The sequence below is a fragment of the Monopterus albus genome, unplaced genomic scaffold (genome assembly GCF_001952655.1).
Source record: "Monopterus albus unplaced genomic scaffold, M_albus_1.0 scaffold51.1, whole genome shotgun sequence".
NCBI lineage: Eukaryota > Metazoa > Chordata > Actinopteri > Synbranchiformes > Synbranchidae > Monopterus > Monopterus albus.
Window position 1 is genome coordinate 892,120 of NW_018127931.1, and position 18,147 is coordinate 910,266.

Sequence of the window (18,147 nt, forward strand, 5' to 3'; positions counted from 1 at the left end):
CGGCTTTTCCAGTTTAGGGGTCGCCACAGCGAATCGTCACACTGACGACTCGCATGTTGACATTTGGCACGTGTTTTACGCCGGATGCCCTTCTTGACGCAACCCTGATTCGAACCCGGGCCGCAGCGGCAAGAGCGCTGCGACTTAACCACTAGTCTACCAGGGACGGCTCCCAGGTATAAAAAGTAACTAAAGCTTATAAAACCCGAATATTATATCAGGGAGAATCTCATCCACTCCTGGTGCCTTGCTACTGAGGAGCTTTTTGACTACTTCAGTGATCTCTGCCAGAGAGGAGTTCCTCAAAGTGCTCCTTCCACCACCCAACAATATCCCCAGTCCCTGTCAGCAGTTCTCCTCCCTTGTCAAATACAGGTTGGGCCAAGCCCTGCTTTCTCTTTCTGAGTTGCCGGGCAGTTTGCCAGACTTTCCTTGAGGCCAACCAAAGGTTCTTCTCTATAGCCTCACTAAAGTCCTCCCACACCCGGTGTTTTTGCATCCACAACCATCCGAGCTGCAGTCCTTTTGGCCTTCAGGTACCCATCAGCTGCTTTGGGGGACCCCTGAGCCAACCAAACCGTGCAGGCCTCCTTCTTCAGCCTGATGGCTTTCTTCACCACTGGTGTCCGTCCGGCAGGTTCTCAGGTTGCCAACAGGCACTAACGATCTTCTGGCCACAACTCAGAACAGCTGCTTGTACAATGGACGATTTGAACATAGCCCATTAAGATTCCATGTCCCAGCCTCCCCCAGGATGTGAGAGAATTTCCCAAAACAGACATGTTAGCTTTATATGCTAACATATCCAGAAGGAAGGATGTTGTCCCACTGTGCAAAAGAACATGACGTCTTTTGTCTGACAAGCACTGTTTCAGACTTTCAGCTATCAAAGCTCCTTCATGGCTGGCTGTTTGAAATAACTACTCATGCTCAAAATGCTTCTTATAACCTTCCTTAGGTGGCAAGCGGAGCTCATTTGCAGATCAGACTTTGGAAGCACAGGGTGGAGAAGTATAAATTACAAAAGAAGAGCTGTATGTGGCACAGTGTTACAGAGGGATAGCAGAGGGAAACCATGTCCTGTTCACTTATCAGACAATGTGGAAAATCTTAAGGCCTTGACTCTCCTTGGAGGTGAATTAGAATGACAGCAACTTTGTTGGAAAATAAAAGTACTCCTGATGTTCATCTGTTCCCGCAGTGAGGGCATGTGGCCCGGTGTGTTGTAGGTAATTATCTCCTAGCTCCCTGCATTTACCGTTTAAACCCTAATGTTCCTTTAATGGAGTATATGCTGGTTTCAGATAAGGTGATGGTGTAGCTGTCAATGGGGATGGTTGTCTTACAAGCTGTGGCATGCTACAGCATAATGATCATTTATTCTTTTGTTGTAAATGTGTGTCACAGTCTCTGCACTCACCTGGTCTTTCTTGCTGCTCTTCCACTCTGTCTTTCTCCTATCTTATAATATTCCCTCACTTGCCCCATCTCCCATGGCCTGTCTCCTCTCTCTACCTCCTTTTCACCTCCATATCTTATTATCCTCACTCCCCGTTGCTATCCTTCTCTCAAAAGACTGAGGCGATATGAAGATAATCATGACCATGAGGTTGAACACACCAGGTTTGCTACAGCGCATCCAGAATTGGGTCACATATAAAAACTGAAACTGATTCATTTCCCAGATTGACCATCTCAGCAGTGCAGATCATGATTTTTGTGTTCAGATTAAAGTGCATCAAGTAAACGAAAGGATTTCAGTTGATATTTAACCAGGGTCTTAACCCAAATTTCCAAATTAACCTCAAATCTCGTCTGCACCAACAGTTGTTTCTTGCTGCCAGGGGAAGCACACCTGCTCTTACTTCTTCCTCTTAACCCTCTGTTCTTAAGCCGTTTTCAGATAGGTATGCACTTTGTTCGCGGTTGGGCACAGCACGGGGGAGGAGAGCACACACACACAAATCACGCACATGCTCATCACCAGTTGCTAGATGACCAAGCAGCTTTCCAGGAGGTGGTTAGCGGATACATTATTAACTATTTTTTCAAGCAGCAGACTTGGATGCACAATGTATCTATCTACATGTCCGCAAAAAACTCTGGCTTTAGTTGCATCGATGATGATGAGGAGGAGAGGAGCTGCAGCAAAGGAGAACAGGGTGTGGGTCTGCCAAAATCAGCTTCTCCTCCATTTTCTTTGTAGTTTGTCAGGTTCTGTGTAATTGGATGCATCTACGTGTACCCAATTTGTTTTTTTTTTACTTCAGGTCAGTGCACAGGGACGGCACATGTGACCTTTTGCTGTGCTCAGTTTGGCGCAGCACAGATACATTCAGTGTGTGGCAGTTGTTATTTCAGTGGAAGGAGTTTGTAATGTGGATGGTAATAACTGTGACTCTTGATCATTTTTTAATCATGTTATCTTTCCCAGTGTATTAAAATGTTTCCCCTCATGCAGTCATCAAGGTCAAAGGTCAAAGTGTTTGTCATATGCATAGTTAGGAAACGCGTTTCCCTGTACAATGAAATTCTTACTTTGCCGTCCACATGAATGCCACAAAATACAAATGAAATATAAAGTAGATAAATAAGTAACACTAAATCTAAGGCACTTTAAGCAGCAAATGCAGAGATATAATAAAAATATATAAGAATATAATAAGAGAATATATGCTGCATGGGAGCAGCATGTGCAGCACAGTCAACATTCAATGTGCAATTATGCATGTGCAAACTGAGAATGTAAACCGTACATGATGTATTTCCTGGTAATAAACTCCTCAGCTGTTTAGGAGTCTGATGGCAGAGGGAAAGAAAGAGTTTTTCAGTCTAGAGGTCCTGCATTTCACACTTCTGAACCTCTGGCCAGAGGGTAGGGGTATAAACAGTCCATGCTGGGGGTGGGTGGGGTCCTTGAGGATGGAGGCAGCTTTCCTGCGCACCGTGCAGTGGTAAATGCTCTGTAGAGAGGGCAGTGGAGTCCTGGTGATCTTCTCCGCAATCTTTACCACTCTCTGCAGGCGCTTGCGGTCCATAGCAATAGTGCTGCCATACCAGAGAGTGGGTGGTCTCGGTGTGTGTGTGTACCTCCTCTCTGTGCTGTAGCTAGAGGTCTCAAACCGGGTGTAGAAGGTGTTGAGGTCATCTGGCAGGCTGTCTGTGGGGCTGATGATGCTGGTGGTTGTCCTGTAGTCTGTGATGTGCTGCAGGCCTTGCCACATCCGTCTGGAATCAGCAGTAGAATAGAAGCCATTCAGCTTCTCTCTGTACTGCCTCCTGGCCGCTCTGATGGCTTTCCCCAGTCTGTACTTCACAGCTTTGTACTCCATCTCATAAGAGTGAGCACGCAGTATGTGGCATACCTGACTGTTTATCCAGGGCTTCTGGTTTGGGAACCTCTTGACTTGTATGGTGGGCATAATGTTGTCGATACAGGTACCAATATATCCGGTCACATAATCAGCATAGTCCTGTCTGCTGGCAGAAAAGTCCTCTGAGGTGGCTGCAGCTTTAAACACATCCCAGTCTGTCTGGGTTATGTTAATTATCCCTGATTCTCCATCAGCCCATGATCTGATAATCATTTGCATGTGCCATTTACCTATCTTTATATGCAGATTGTATCCACAATGTAAGAGTTATGCCCTGCTTGATCGCTGTTTGATGCTATTTTGCTCCTCCAGCATTATCAAAGAAGAAGTCCAAAACAATGACCATGAGCGCAGCAACGAGGAGACAGAGGTGGTAGGTGGAGAACAGCTTGCTTTTAGATTGCTATTTAAAAATGTTTATCAGACTCAATCTGTGTGTCTTATTGTCTTCCCCTTGTGGGTAATACGTCCTCAGGAGGGCAGTGATCATGAAGAAGGTGAGGATGTGGATGCAGAGGACGACTTTGACATGGCCGGAGAGGAGACTTCTGATGAGTCTGACTCTGAAGAATTGGAGGAGACAGGTAGTAAAATTCACTTATGCAGGAGAATTTTTTATGCAAGTTCTGTTCCTGGATAACTAAATCACGACACTACATTTACTCTGAGACAAAATCAGTAATAAAAATAAAAGAGGCAATAGAATTTCATGATGTTTGTTTGTCCCCCATGAGTGTAGAAAATGTCCAGGCTGACCTGGCCAACATCACTTGTGAGATCGCCATTAAGCAGAAGCTTATAGATGAGCTGGAGAACAGCCAACGGCGTCTGCATACTCTCAAACAGCAGTATGAACAGAAGCTGATGATGCTGCAGAACAAGATCAGAGACACACAGCTGGAGAGGGACAAAGTGTTGCACAATATGGGTAAGAGTCACCAGTGCCTACAGTGGCTTCAGACACCTTCACTATTTGCACACTTAATTGTGTTGCGGATTTAATTTTAAGTGGGTGACAAAGTGAAAGCATGTTTTTCAAATGGTCTTAATACTTGTATAGCGCCTTTCTATGCTTTTACAGCACACTCAAAGCGCTTTCACATTATTTGGCCATTCACACTCCCAAGCACTCACGCATTCACACACTGGTGACATCACCGGGAGCAACTGGGGGTTCAGTGTCTTGCTCAAGGACACTTCGACACGTTGACTGGACAAGCCGAGAATCGAACCACTAATCCTCCGGATTAGCTCTACCTCCTGAGCCACAGCCAAATGTGGTCAGGCAGATCCTATTTGCTTTATTTTTCCTGGAGATGTGAATAGAACTTGACTGAAGTCCAGCTGTACCAAACTGAAGTGATTGGATTGCACTGCATGTCATGACAAAAACCAAGCCATCCAACTGTCTTGTAGTCTTACCTACTTTCCTAAGTTGAGGCTATAATTTCTGGGGGCCTCTATAAAGAACTGAATAAGGTTTTCACATTAGAGAAAAATAACATTTTTTAAAGTAAAATCCGGCTCCAGCCCCCCGTGACCCCATTTGGGACTACGCAGTTTAGAAAATGGATGGATGGAAAGTAAAATCCACAACACAGGTGTGAAAAAAGGAGTCTGAATGCTTTTTGAAGCAACTGTAAATATGTCAGCAAACAATATGAAGCTTCATCTGTTCAAGCCTGAAAAACCAAAACAAAAAAAGTGTATTCTTTCATTGTTTTTGTGTTGCTGTCCAGGTTCAGTGGAGTCGGGTACGGAGGAGAAGGCCAAGAAGATCAAAACAGAATATGAGAAGAAGCTGAGCTCCATGAACAAAGAGTTGCAGAAGCTCCAGTCAGCTCAGAGGGAGCATGCTCGCCTGCTGAAGAACCAGTCACAGTATGAGAAACAGCTCAAGAAACTCCAGCAGGATGTGGCAGAGATGAAGAAGACTAAGGTAAACAAAAGGTCATGTTTTTTTTTTTCTTCTACACTTGTCTTGTGGTAATTGATCTCCTGCCATGTTGTCTTTGTCCACCAGGTGGGGCTGATGCGTCAAATGAAGGAGCAACAGGAGAGAAACCGAGCCACAGAGTGCAGAAGGAACCGAGAGATCGCCTCTCTGAAGAAAGACCAGCGCAGAGCCGAGGTGCGGGGATGGAAACACACCCCCAAAAAGCTATTCATTTCTACTAATATAATTTTTATATTATCTTTTATTTTAAGAGTTTATTTTGCAAAAGGGCCGAGAAAGTGTTTAGGGTAAACACACCTCCAGATAATTATTTATGCTAACATAACATGGTTGTGAAAAAAAGTGCTCTAAGTTCATAACACAATTTCCAAACAAAATAGGATAGATACATACCTTCTCTGAATAATATAATAAATATTTGCTGATATAGTTTTTTCTTGTCATAACTACTTTTTCAAAGCGGGGGTTAACAAACTCTTTAATTTCTCAGTGTGGATGATGCTTTCTTTTCAATATCTATTTTTATAGCACCAATTGAGACAGTTGGAAGACCAGAAAAGACAACAGGAGCTGATCCTGCGTAGGAGGAATGAAGAGGTGGCTTACACACATTTATATAGAAGAGAGTACTAACAATAGCAGTGGGTTTGAATCCACTGTATTGCACCTCCTGTTTCTACTGTCATGTGCAGATTTACTCTTTGTTTTATGACCTGTATCAGGTGACAGCTCTTAGGCGACAGGTGAGACCTGTGTCTGGAAAGGCAAGCAGGAAGGTAAGCTTACCTGAGCCTCTTCAGGAGTCGTCACAACGAGCAACCCCAGGAAGGCTGCAGTCCTCTGGTGTGAGCCCTTCCAATGGAGCCAGGTATACCATGTGAGAACCTTTGTGTGTTGTAGTGTGTATAAGCCATGGTGTGTTTTACAAGTATGTGTTTTGTAGTAGTTTAAAAGATACTGTATGTATCACTCATCAGGAGTTCTCCGGTGCGGACAGGAAGTATTTACATCAGCAGAACAGCCCGGGCCAAGTGGCAGTCACTGGAGAGACGTGTCAGCGACATCATCATGCAGAGAATGACCATCTCAAACATGGAGAATGACATGAACAGACTCCTGAAGGTAACAGGGTCAACCGTGGCGGCAAAAACTAGAGTAGAACTGAAAAATCATAGTCGCCTGTGAAACTGAAAAACTGTTTTGTCCCTGATTTTTCTTCTCCTTTTGTACCTTTTCTTCCTGTCTCTTCTTCTAAACTCCTGCACCATCACAGCAACGTGAGGAGCTGACCCGGCGGAGAGAGCGAGTTTCCAGAAAAAGGGAGAAGATGGCAGTGGAGGGTGCGGACGCTGACTGTTCCCTGGCCCCCCTGAATGAGGAGCTGGAGTCTCTTAGTGCTAATATCGACTACATCAACGACAGCATTGCCGAATGCCAGGCCAATATAATGCAGATAGAGGAGGCTAAGGTGAGGCAGTGGGGAATCTGTCGTATCTCATTATTCCTTGGTTTTAATTGTTTTGTTTTTTTTAACTTTTTTTGTAATGTTTTTTATATTAATGTAAGTAAATGCAAGGATTTTATAGTCAGTCAGTTTGCCAATTGGTTTTATACACACACACACACACACACACACACACACACACACACACACACACACACACACACACAGCAGACCTCCCTTATTAGCAAGTTGTGGCCTTTACTGGACTGTAGCCTTCAGGTAAACTACCGGTACAGTAAATAATTGCACAGTTCAGCACCACTGACTGCTTCCAGAGCATTTGGACCCCACTTTGACAAACAAGTATCAGGTGCTTTTTTTTTTGTCAGAACAACAATAGCTCACTAAAACAACAACCACTGGCAGTGCAGGCCATTAGGGAAGCCAAAAACATGGGCAAAGCAGCCTAATGCAAATGTAGAAATTTACTGTAGCTAACTGCTTGTATCTAATGCCTGTGTATCAAAGCGGTTTCCAAAATCCCGTGGTGTCGCTGGTGCTAAACTGTGCAATTATTTATCACTTGTAAACCATGGGTAGTGTGACTAATGAGCCAGCACTCAGAGCCCTGTTATAATGCTGTGAAACTTTATTGTTGAATTTCTGTGTTGGACATTCCAAATGCGCTGTGTTGGTTGACACACAGAAACACAGGTGATTCAGTGCAGGTTTTAGCATTAGGTTGCTAACTAACTAGTACCAGCTAGTTTTAAACTAGGTGTTTATTAAACTGAGTTAAACTTACTGAAACCTAAGTGTTAGCTAATGGAACTGACTGCATTTAGACATTATTGGCATAAGGCTTTGGGAGGGGTGACTCTGGTTCAGTGGGTAGAGCGGCCGTCTCCCAACCGGAAGGTTAGAGGTTCAAATCATGGTGCCTGCAGTCCACATGTTGAAGTGTCCTTGGCCAAGACACCAAACCCTAAGTTGCCCCTGATGGTTAGAGCCATCGGTGTGTGAGTTGGTGCCAGAGATGGCTGCCTCGGTTCTGTCCCGGAAACAAATTCCTTGTGTGTAACACACTTGGCCAAATAAGGTGATTATCCTTAACTTGGAAGTACAGTATATTGGCTAAATTGTAATATAAAATTTTATCAGTGTATATCTTTAATGACAAGCACTTATAAGCAGAGTGCATAATGAGAAGAAGCTTTATTTATTGTCATTGTGACACGTACAACAAAATTATGTTTGGAGCCAAGGGCCCTGGGCCACTGCGTGCATATGCACTGCCATCATGAGCAACAGAGGGGGGTTCAGTGTCTTGCCCAAGGACACTTCAACATGTGGACTGCAAGGACCAAGATTCAAACCTTCAACCTTTTGGTTGGGAGACAGCTGCTCTACCCACTGCAGCACTGTCGCCTCCCCAATTACACACTCTCTGCATTATATTGTGTTCCTGTTGTATTTTTATTTGCTTCCTTCACCTGCTGTTTTAAAATGCCTTAGATTTGTGTTACTGCCTATTTAGATTTGTCTTATTGCTCATCAACTTTATATTTCACTTGTATTTTTGTGGCATTCATGTGGACGGCAAAGTAAGAATTTCATTGTACAGAGAAACACGTTTCGTAACTGTGCATATGACAAACAAGCACTTTGACCTTTGACCTAATGACAGGAGGGCCAAGCTACATTAGTTTTCTCAGATAGCTCAGTGAGCTTTGCATCAGTTACACCTGGCAGTTACTGGGAATAAATACGGCATTTAGGATTACTTTGTGTTAGTGTGCTGCTAGGTGGATATTGGTACCTTCATATTGAGTAAGACTGGCCTTTTTCCATTTCCGGACTTTGTGCTAAGCTAACCACCTGCTGGTGTTAGCCTGAAAGCAAGGTGTATTTTACAAAACATGAAAGTATTCCTTTAGATATTTTTACAATGCTGCTTTATTAAATTTATTATTATTATCCTGGGCTACAGGAGGAAGTAGACACAGTGGATATTACTGCAGTGATCAGCTCCTGTAACCTGTCAGAGGCCCGCTTCCTTCTGGACCATTTTATGAATATGGCCATCAGTAAGGTACCTGTCACCTATACTGACTTCATTTTCTCTCTGTGTTAATGTTATTAGGGTCTTGTTTGGATTCATATACTAACATGAGATGGATGTCTGTATTACTCTGGCAGCACTTTATTAAACTTGATAAGCCCTCACTTTTATCGTTTTTATGAGTTTAATTGAGATCCCTGCAATCCCAACCCCCTGACATGCTAATCCATACTAATCAATTACAAGTTAACATGAAACACTCCTTGTTTTTTTTGTTTTTTTTTTAACTACACATAACTGTAGCCTTCAAAACAAATGTGCCAAAGATTGTTGATGTATATTGTTGGATGTTATGGTGACTTGCATGATTTGTCTGTTTATGTTCATGTTGCTTTTGTAGCCGTGGCTCCTTCTACAAGATTGAATCCAGCGAGACTTTCAGTGAAACAACCTGATTAGTTTAACTGTCATTTAGATTGCGTAAGATTAGATTTGATGAAACCTAATTGGTCCAGTGAGGAAATATATTCAACCCACCAGCAAAGTACAAAACTGAACAATGAAGAAATGGAAGCAATTACAACCGTATATTGAACTTAAAGGCACTTGATTATTTTTACTGTTGTAAAACCATCTTCTTGTGTTTATCACATATATAGGTCAGTATATGTTTGCAGATATACAAAAAAGAAATTATTCATATATAACCTGTCTGCTGGTGCTGTGTGCTGTCAGGGTCTGCAAGCAGCTCAGAAAGATTCCCAGCTGAAAGTGATGGAGGGCAGGTTAAAGCAAATAGAGATCAACAGCGCTACCCAGAACCAGCTACTCTTCCACATGCTAAAGGAGAAAGCCGAGATCAACCCAGAGCTTGACGCCCTGCTGGGCAGTGCTTTGCAAGGTAGCAAACACCTACAGATCAATTGCAGTCAAAGCATGTTGAGCACAGTCACCTTTTTCAGTTAATCTTTTCTGTCACCATATGGCTACATTTTATTTTGCAGGCCTAAGTTTTCTTGGTATGTGTGCAAGGAGAATTGATCATGAAATATTCATTACTAGGCATCAAATTTTCATTGAATTGCCACTAAATCAAGCCTGTAAAATAAAGTACAGCCCCTTTTCTAATCTTTGGGTTTAATTCTGATTTGATTTGATTTCTGCTTGTTTTCTTTGTTTTGCTGTTGTGAACTCAGAGTTAAGTTACCTGTCACCTGGTGAGTATGAGATTCATAGCAATGTGACTGTTTGAAGCGAGCTAGGGACATAAACACTACAAGATTTCCAATGAATTTACTGCTAATTTAAGACAACTATTGAAATAAACGTAATGATAAAAATCAAAAGAGAACACTAATCTTTTTGCCATATAGGTACCTCTGTGAAGTGATGTGACAGTGCATCACATAGCATTTTTGAATGTTTTGCAGTGTAAGGGTATTCAACAAAAAACCATTTAAATACAAAAATCTCTACAAAAGATATTTTAGCATTTGCACATGAGCTGCTTGCTTTTTTACAACAAATTCTATGTATTTACGATGTCTTCCTTTTTATCTTTATTTTATGCTCTTTTCCAATTCCAGTTTTTTTTTTTTACCTCAAACAAAGCAGATAAAGAAGAAGAAAAATGTTCATGATTGTTAAAAAAAATGTTGGAAAATAACATCTTAAATCTTAGATTAATTGTTATTTCCAAGGACATATATTTTGGCATTAGAATATTTTTATAGTCAAGCAACCAGCATTGAACTTACTTATGTTAATTAATCATTTCTTGTATTGATTAAGAAATCTTGTTGTGTGCATTAACCCTAAGTTCTTTGTAAAACTAACCACACTGAAGTACTGTAACTCTTCCGTGATGCATAACGTGCCTGTTACCCCACCTGCTTGTCAGTGCCATTTAATCAGGTTGTCACAAAAACTAAACAGCATTAAAACCCATGCTGCAGAAGGACTCAAGGCTGAAGTCTTTGTTTCTCTGTTTGTATCTTTTGTCTTTTATTTCTTCCTTTACACAGGACCAATTCTCCAACACTGTAGCTTCCACTTGTCCCCGTTTATCTAAACCTGGTGGCCCCTTGTTATGAATTGCTTATTGCTGTGCTGTCATAATTATCTTTCTGAATGGATGTTGTGTTTGTAGGATATTTAGAAACAGTTTGGTAGTAAATACGTATACTGTTAGGGAAAAACATGTGTATGCTTTGCAAATCCAGTGGGAAACTTGACTTGTCACTATGTCTGTTTTTGCATATTTATGTGTTTCTCGGTGTAGAAAATGGAGATGACAGCAGTAGTGATGAGTCCACCCCCAGTCCAGCCACAGAGGGCAGGTAAATGTAAACTCTCAGTTCAGCTTTTCTCAGGTTAGCAGTTCAGCAGCACTTATATTAAACTGTTATTATGCTGAAAATGGAGATGAGCAGAAATATTTTACTTTTTTTTTATTTGTTCAATTGGAATAATATAGTTTCATATGATGATATGAAAACTATATTAAATAAAGAAATAAAACTGGATAGGTACACAGAAAGAAGGAATCCAAGAAGCTTGTACAAAAGTCCTCCCTCATATAAAAGAAAAAGTCTTAAAATGTGCAAGTAATGTCACTGGTACATTTATTCACATAGTTTGAACTTGTAGCTAATCTCACTGCAGGGAAAATGATGGTCTGCTGCAGGAAACCACCATACTCAATGAAAGACATACAGTATACTGAAGAGATGTATGTAGTTGAGCAACCTCAACTACTTTACATGATTATTTATATAAGTATGGGAGAGGGTAGGATGGGGGTGCAGGAAACTATACAATAAAGAATTAAACACAAAAGAGGGAAATTGTAAAACTGTGTTTGATTATTGTTGTTTACATTGGTTAAGAGTTGCAGGCAGCAGTGCAACCTGTCACACCGACATAATTGGGTGTTAACAGGAGGCATAACTGATTTTCTCAACTGTGTTTCAGCACACTGACATCAGATCTAATGAAGTTATGTGGTGAATCTAGACCAAGAAGCAAGGTACTGTACTGTGCATGTGACATTCTCTAAATAACATACATATTGCTGACCTTCATGTTTGTGTTTTAGTAACAGTAAAAGTGAACAACAAATGTTTTTCAATGCATATTTTACTCCCTATAAGTACAACTTTTTTTTTTTAAATTTCACAGTACCTATTTATAAGCCTTGGAATAACTGGTCCATTGATGTGTGAGTTAGCTAAATGTTGAGCCAAACTCTCCGGGTCCCTCAGGCTCGAAGGCGTACCACCACCCAGATGGAGTTGCTGTATGCCAGCAGCGGAGATCTGTCTTGTGAATCTCACGCCGGAGACTTCTCAGCCCCTCTGCTGTCCCTCGCAGAGTGCCTGGAAGGGCCAGCAGACATGCAGGGTCACGCGGTTGGTCACACCCCTGACCACGAGTTAACTGTGTCCCCATCTGGACTGGCTGCCAGGCCAGCTGGCATGTAAGTGTTAAAAGGCAGTATTTTTCTGCAGTTGACATACTGTATAGCTCAGGAGTTCTGTTCTGAAATGTTGAATATTTATTTTGGTGAGGATTACTATCAGTTCATCATTCAGTACTACAGCTCTAACATTTTGAATTGTTGCCCTCCACACTTAAACCCTGCCAAAGTACCCTTGAGCTGTATCAAAGTACAAAATGCATCCTCACACATTTACTGTGTGTAGCTCTGGATCCAGGTCTCCTACAAGGACTGAGAGGAAACAACTGGACCGCTCTCCCCTCAACCGAAGAAAGATGCAAGAGAAAGGACCACCAGTGGCACACATCTCAACGCCTGCACACACACCTCCAGTTAGCACAGCAGAAACCAGAACTAAATCCACTGACTACAAATCACTGTAATTGAAAAGTACCATTAATCACTCATAAGTGTTTTTTTGTTTTTAGCTATGTTTGTTGTTAGCTGTGTGATGAGAGCGTGAGTCCAGACTGAAATATGTGTATTCAGCTACTGTATGGATTGTCATAACATTTAGTGAAGATATTCATGGTGCTCCAAAGATGTACCCTTAATGACTTTGGTGAGCCACAGACCTTTTCTCTAGCACCAAAACAAGGTTGGTTTCTGTGCTTTTAAGCAAAATATCTTGACAATATTTGGATAGATTGTCATGCAATTTGGTTCATCCCCCCTCTGAATACATTTTAATAACTTGGTGGTGGTGTCTTGAATTTTCAACATAGGTTTAAATTATTTGTTTAATGTTAAACATTTTGACCAGTAATTTTGTTTTTACAATTTTTACCCAGTCATTTCATCTTAATTCAGTGGTTTCATTTTTTTTTTCTTTTTTGTCAGGATGGAGGAGTCCCCTGTATTTGAGGGTCACAGGTAAGTCACATCAATTGGTTTGTTTTTATTAAATAGGGAATCAATAAACTGCTGTGGCTTAGCAGAGGTAGAGGTCTGTAAAGGAACAAAATTCACTGTAGTTTTTTATCATATGCAGAGGTGTGATCAACCCGATGACAGCCCATAAGAACAGCCAAGGGGCCAAATTTCAGTGTGTTCATGTAGCAGAGGGGCACACCAAGCCTGTTCTATGCGTGGATGCCACAGATGATTTGCTATTCACAGGATCTAAAGGTAAAAAAAAATAAAATAGTTGAAAACAGAAATGCTGCTTCACTGCCTCCACGTTTTTTCCTTTAACTTTTATGTATCTTTGTGTGTGTGTGTTTTCAGACCGTACATGTAAAGTATGGAACTTAGTAACAGGTCAGGAGATCATGTCCTTATCAGATCATCCCAGCAGTGTTGTCTCAGTCAGGTACTAGGTACACTAGTTACAGCAATATTAGAAGTATTGTAGTAGTAATAATAGTAGTTATTTATGCTTCAGATGATTATTTTTTTATTCATTTTTATTTATTTACTTACATTTTAGGTACACATCCAGCCTTGTTTTCACAGTTTCTACTGCCTACATCAAAGTCTGGGACATAAGAGACTCAGCCAAGTGTATCCGCACACTCACGTAAGTGCCCTTACTTGTACTTCCAACATCTTTGTGAATTAACATTGACTAAATTCAGTGCAATGGTAAGGATCCATTTCTTTTTATGTACATCAGGTCATCAGGCCAGGTGGGTTCAGGAGACACCTGTTCCTCTGTCAGAATGTTATCCATCCCACCAGGAGAGAGTCAGATCAACCAGATCGCTCTCAACCCTTCTGGCTCCTTCCTTTATGCTGCTGCTGGAAATGCTGTGCGTATGTGGGACCTGCGCAAGTAAGTTTAAACAGAGACTAGAGTTTTAGTTGGTTTTAGAGGCAGAACAGAATTAATCTACTTTGCTTTCTTTCTCTAGGTTTGTGTCTACAGGGAAGCTGACGGGCCATTTTGGATCTGTCATGTGTCTGACTGTTGACAAGTTAGGTAATGGGCAGGATGTTGTCCTCACTGGCTCCAAAGACCATCATATTAAAGTAAGAGATACATAGACACATGCAGATGACTGTAATTACATTCACATTTCTGCAATAAACCATACAAGAACCAGATGTGTTGTAGAATGTATGTGCTTTTTTTTCTAGATATACGAGGTGACAGAAGGTGTTCAGGGTAGCATCAGCTCCAGTCATACACTTGACCCGGCCCATCAAGATGCCGTGGAGTCACTGGTCATGCATGGAGACGTCTTTTACAGCAGCTCCAGAGACTACTTCATCAAGAAGTGGGACTTAGCCAGTAAACAACTGCTACAGGTAAGATGATAGCATTGAAGTATATACTTTGAGGAGCTATCAAAAATAAATCTCCTGGAAATTCACTCTCAGCTCTGACATTGAAGTTTTTTCTTCCACTGAAGTAACAGTATGATTTGAGATACCAAATAAAGCCTGCACTAATTGAGTGTTTCTTCCAGCAGTCTGTCAGTGCCCAAGCAGATTGGGTTAGTGCTCTGGGCATTGTGCCAGGCTCCCCAGTGCTGCTTAGTGGATGCAGAGGAGGGCTGCTGCACCTTTGGAATGCCAGCTCATTAGCACCCCTGGGTGAGGTTCGGGGACACGACAGTCCCATAAACGGCTTGGCCACCAACAGCAGCCAACTGTTCACTGCCTCAGAGTGAGTCACAAAATTTTTGTGCTTTTTATTGTTGGTGTCAAGTTTGTAATGTTGCTGTACTACAGTATGATTCTTCAAATAAGCTCACTCTCAGAATAAAAAGCCAAAATTGAGGCCAATATTGAGTAACATGATTCAGTGTGAACCTTTTTTTGTGTTTTTGATAGTGACCGCACAGTGAAGATTTGGGAAGCTAAAGGATCTCTGGAGGATGGAGTCCACTGACTGATTCCTGTTAATCACAATTCAGTCCCCATTGTGAGTATGGTAATGCGGCTAACCAATCAAAATGAACCATAACTTGATGAAGTATTGGATAGAAGCCTGAAGTGGTTCTGGGGCCTGAAAGTGTCGGCTTCAAGCTGAAAATTTTTAAACATTGCTGTTGCTCCTCTGGGATTGGTTTTAGGAAAGTCTTAATATTTTTCAAGCTGAGTGATTTACTGATGTTTTAGGTCAAGACAGATCACAGTGGAGCCTCTCAAGTAGAGCTTCAAGAACTTCAGAACAGCTGTGATGGACAGCACCTTTCATAACTGTGACAGAAAACATTCAGATTTATGGATCTGTGTTAATCAATTCAGAAGCCTCTCCTGAGCTTTTGACATTCCTCTCCTCACTCCAGCACAAGACAACATAGATACCTTACTTCTATATAGTGTTTTTTTTTTAGCTGCTGAGGGAAAAAAAAGGGTTTTGATGAAATGCTTTTCTTCTGTTTTCCAAGTTCTTCAAATCCTCTGCTCACCTGGAATGTGAGTTTATCCTGTGTGTTCACATGATGTGTTGTGTCTTCCTATCATTGCTCTCCGGGTCATTTCAGGTACAGTATGTATGTGTTCTCCAGCTGTTACGGCCAAACCCTTCAGTGGAACATAACAGGCCTAGAAATAAAACGGTGTGCTCTTACGACAGTTTAGTAAATTTCCACTTCAGATATCCGTTTTCTCCTTTTTCTCCGGCATTTCAGCCAAGTGTTAACTCAGAGTTCATTAAGTGAATGACTGATCAATATCATGTCCTGATAAAAATGTGTGTATCATGACTGAACAAGGCAGCACAGTGGCACAGTGGTTAGCGCCGTTGCCTCACAGCACGAAGGTTCCGGGTTCGGGCCCCACCTAGGACCTTTCTGTGTGGAGTTTGCATGTTCTCCCCGTGCTTGCGTGGGTTCTCTCCGGGTACTCCGGCTTCCTCCCACAGTCCAAAGACATGCAGCTTAGGTTGATTGGTGTCTCTAAATTGCCCATAGGAGTGCATGTGCGTGTGTGTGGTTGTTTGTCTATGTGTTAGCCCTGCGATGGATTGGCGACCTGTCCAGGGTGTACCCCGCCTTCGCCCGATTGCCGGCCGGGATTGGCTCCGGCCCCACCCGTGACCCCGCTCAGGGATTAAGCGGTAGAAAATGAATGAATGAATGACTGAACAAGAATATTCCTTCATACTGCCTAACAAAAGTTGAGTTGTAACTACAGGAAATATGAAGTTGGAAAAAAAGGCTTGAAGTTCAAAGGTTAAGCAGTCACGTTCTGAAACAGATTAATAATTGGTAAAACCTTAATTTTACTTAATATATATATGATCTTCAAAAATGTGATTTAAAAGTATCTTAACTTCATCAAATCATGTGGGTTGCTTGATTCAGGCAATGAGAGAGCACTTACTACTTTTCTGTTAAGCTTAGCTAATTAACTTTTAGCAGGACCAATTAAGATGGAACTTTTTTTCACAGAACTTTTTTCCATCTTAACTGGCATTTATGATTGGATTTAGCCACTGCTCAATTTATTTTGTGTAAAAACTCACTTAGGCTACTAAGAATATAGATAATCCATCCCTCCATTCATTATTTCTACTGCTTATCCTGAAGAGGGCCATGGGGGGCTGGAGCCAATCCCAACTGACACGTTGCCAGTCTATCACAAAGCTGACACATAGAGACTGACAAATACACACACCTACACTATACCACAATTAAGCAGCTTAAGCTTACTTACATGCAACTTAAGCTGCATGTATTTGGACTGTGGGAGAAAGCTGGAGTACCTGGAGAGAACCCATGCAGGCACAGTGAGAAAGAATGGAAACATTAAGTGTGATTTTAATTTCAGATAACAGGTAGGGAAAAGTGGGTAAATTGCTAGCTAGCCTTAACTATCTAATGTGCAATCAGTGCAGTTTAGTTTTTACCTATTTTGTAGTTCCTGCAAATTTTACATGCTGGTTTTTCCTGCATTTCTAAAGCAAAAAAGATTTTTATATTGTACAGTGGCTGAGTGATTAAATCTGTTTTGATGTGTAATATCATATGAGGTATGTACAGGCATTTCGCTTTGTCTTGAGGTTTTCAAGAAAAACAGTTCCACACACTACAAACTAGCTAGTAGCTGTGAATTAACTTTTTAAAACCCAGGCAGAACTGTTACATCCAGATTAAAATTTCCTTGGTGTTTGCACAGCTTTAATACTGAGGTAAACACTGTTCCTTTTTAACAGAAATGTGTTGTCACCAGGGTTTCTGGACATTTTTGTATTTTGTGGTTGGTACAAAGATAATTCTGTAGCCTTAATTTGTGTTTTATTTTCCTGTGCTAAATGGTTTTACTTTCCAGTCAGCACACTTCCCTCTGGTTTCTCTGACCAACTTCACTTCAAGTATTTCAATTTTTCAAATCAAAGGGTCACCCAATGAATATTTACTTTCTCAAACCTTTTGCAGCTCTGCAACAGTTATAAAGCTGAAATACGGCTCTGGCAGCAAGTGGTTCAAGGAAACCTTTGCTAGTGTCATACAGCATGTAGTGTAGCAGGTTAATGACACTTTGATGAGTGGCTATTTCTAATCTAAATAATGCAAATGTTCATGTTGTCAAGTCATTCATGTTGATGGAAACTAGTACCCTGTAATTCTCAAGTAATGAGATATGTGTTTTGTAAAAGCATTTATTTCTGAAGTATGGTTGTATGTGTGTTTGTATGTGACAAATTCTCTTACCATTCACCATGTACTGTACAAAAACTGTTCACTGCTGCTGTCTTTGTTTCTGTAAACTGTACACTGACATTAACCATATCATTCAGTCTTTCAAATGTGAGTCTAAAATGCTATTCTTTATTTATTTTCTTTGAGTTTTGATTTTCCTTTAAATTTATTGAAATAAACACTCATTACTCTTGTTTGGATATTGAAAGTGGACATT

General features: G+C 41.2%; 1 protein-coding gene across 5 annotated transcripts in view; it reads left to right on the forward strand.

Annotated features, from left to right (window-relative positions):
* The window catches only part of LOC109960920 (kinesin-like protein KIF21A), a 36,341-nt gene extending 20,304 nt beyond the window's left edge, over positions 1-16,037 (forward strand). Inside the window, exons 12-37 of one of the 5 annotated variants that reach the window (XM_020601391.1) lie at positions 3,687-3,747; positions 3,850-3,958; positions 4,114-4,302; positions 5,114-5,313; positions 5,398-5,505; positions 5,860-5,928; positions 6,054-6,208; positions 6,309-6,453; positions 6,605-6,799; positions 8,766-8,867; positions 9,573-9,738; positions 10,034-10,054; positions 11,119-11,176; positions 11,811-11,865; positions 12,101-12,315; positions 12,542-12,715; positions 13,177-13,209; positions 13,328-13,464; positions 13,564-13,648; positions 13,766-13,855; positions 13,952-14,110; positions 14,190-14,307; positions 14,416-14,586; positions 14,748-14,947; positions 15,115-15,205; positions 15,403-16,037. In XM_020601391.1, coding sequence (XP_020457047.1) covers positions 3,687-3,747; positions 3,850-3,958; positions 4,114-4,302; positions 5,114-5,313; positions 5,398-5,505; positions 5,860-5,928; positions 6,054-6,208; positions 6,309-6,453; positions 6,605-6,799; positions 8,766-8,867; positions 9,573-9,738; positions 10,034-10,054; positions 11,119-11,176; positions 11,811-11,865; positions 12,101-12,315; positions 12,542-12,715; positions 13,177-13,209; positions 13,328-13,464; positions 13,564-13,648; positions 13,766-13,855; positions 13,952-14,110; positions 14,190-14,307; positions 14,416-14,586; positions 14,748-14,947; positions 15,115-15,172 — 3,073 coding nt within the window. In that variant the 3' untranslated portion in view covers positions 15,173-15,205; positions 15,403-16,037. The remainder of the gene's footprint in view (positions 1-3,686; positions 3,748-3,849; positions 3,959-4,113; positions 4,303-5,113; positions 5,314-5,397; positions 5,506-5,859; positions 5,929-6,053; positions 6,209-6,308; positions 6,454-6,604; positions 6,800-8,765; positions 8,868-9,572; positions 9,739-10,033; positions 10,055-11,118; positions 11,177-11,810; positions 11,866-12,100; positions 12,316-12,541; positions 12,716-13,176; positions 13,210-13,327; positions 13,465-13,563; positions 13,649-13,765; positions 13,856-13,951; positions 14,111-14,189; positions 14,308-14,415; positions 14,587-14,747; positions 14,948-15,114; positions 15,206-15,402) is intronic. The other 4 variants (XM_020601392.1, XM_020601394.1, XM_020601393.1 and 1 more) reach the window with 4 other exon arrangements.
* Positions 16,038-18,147: the final 2,110 nt, after the last annotated feature.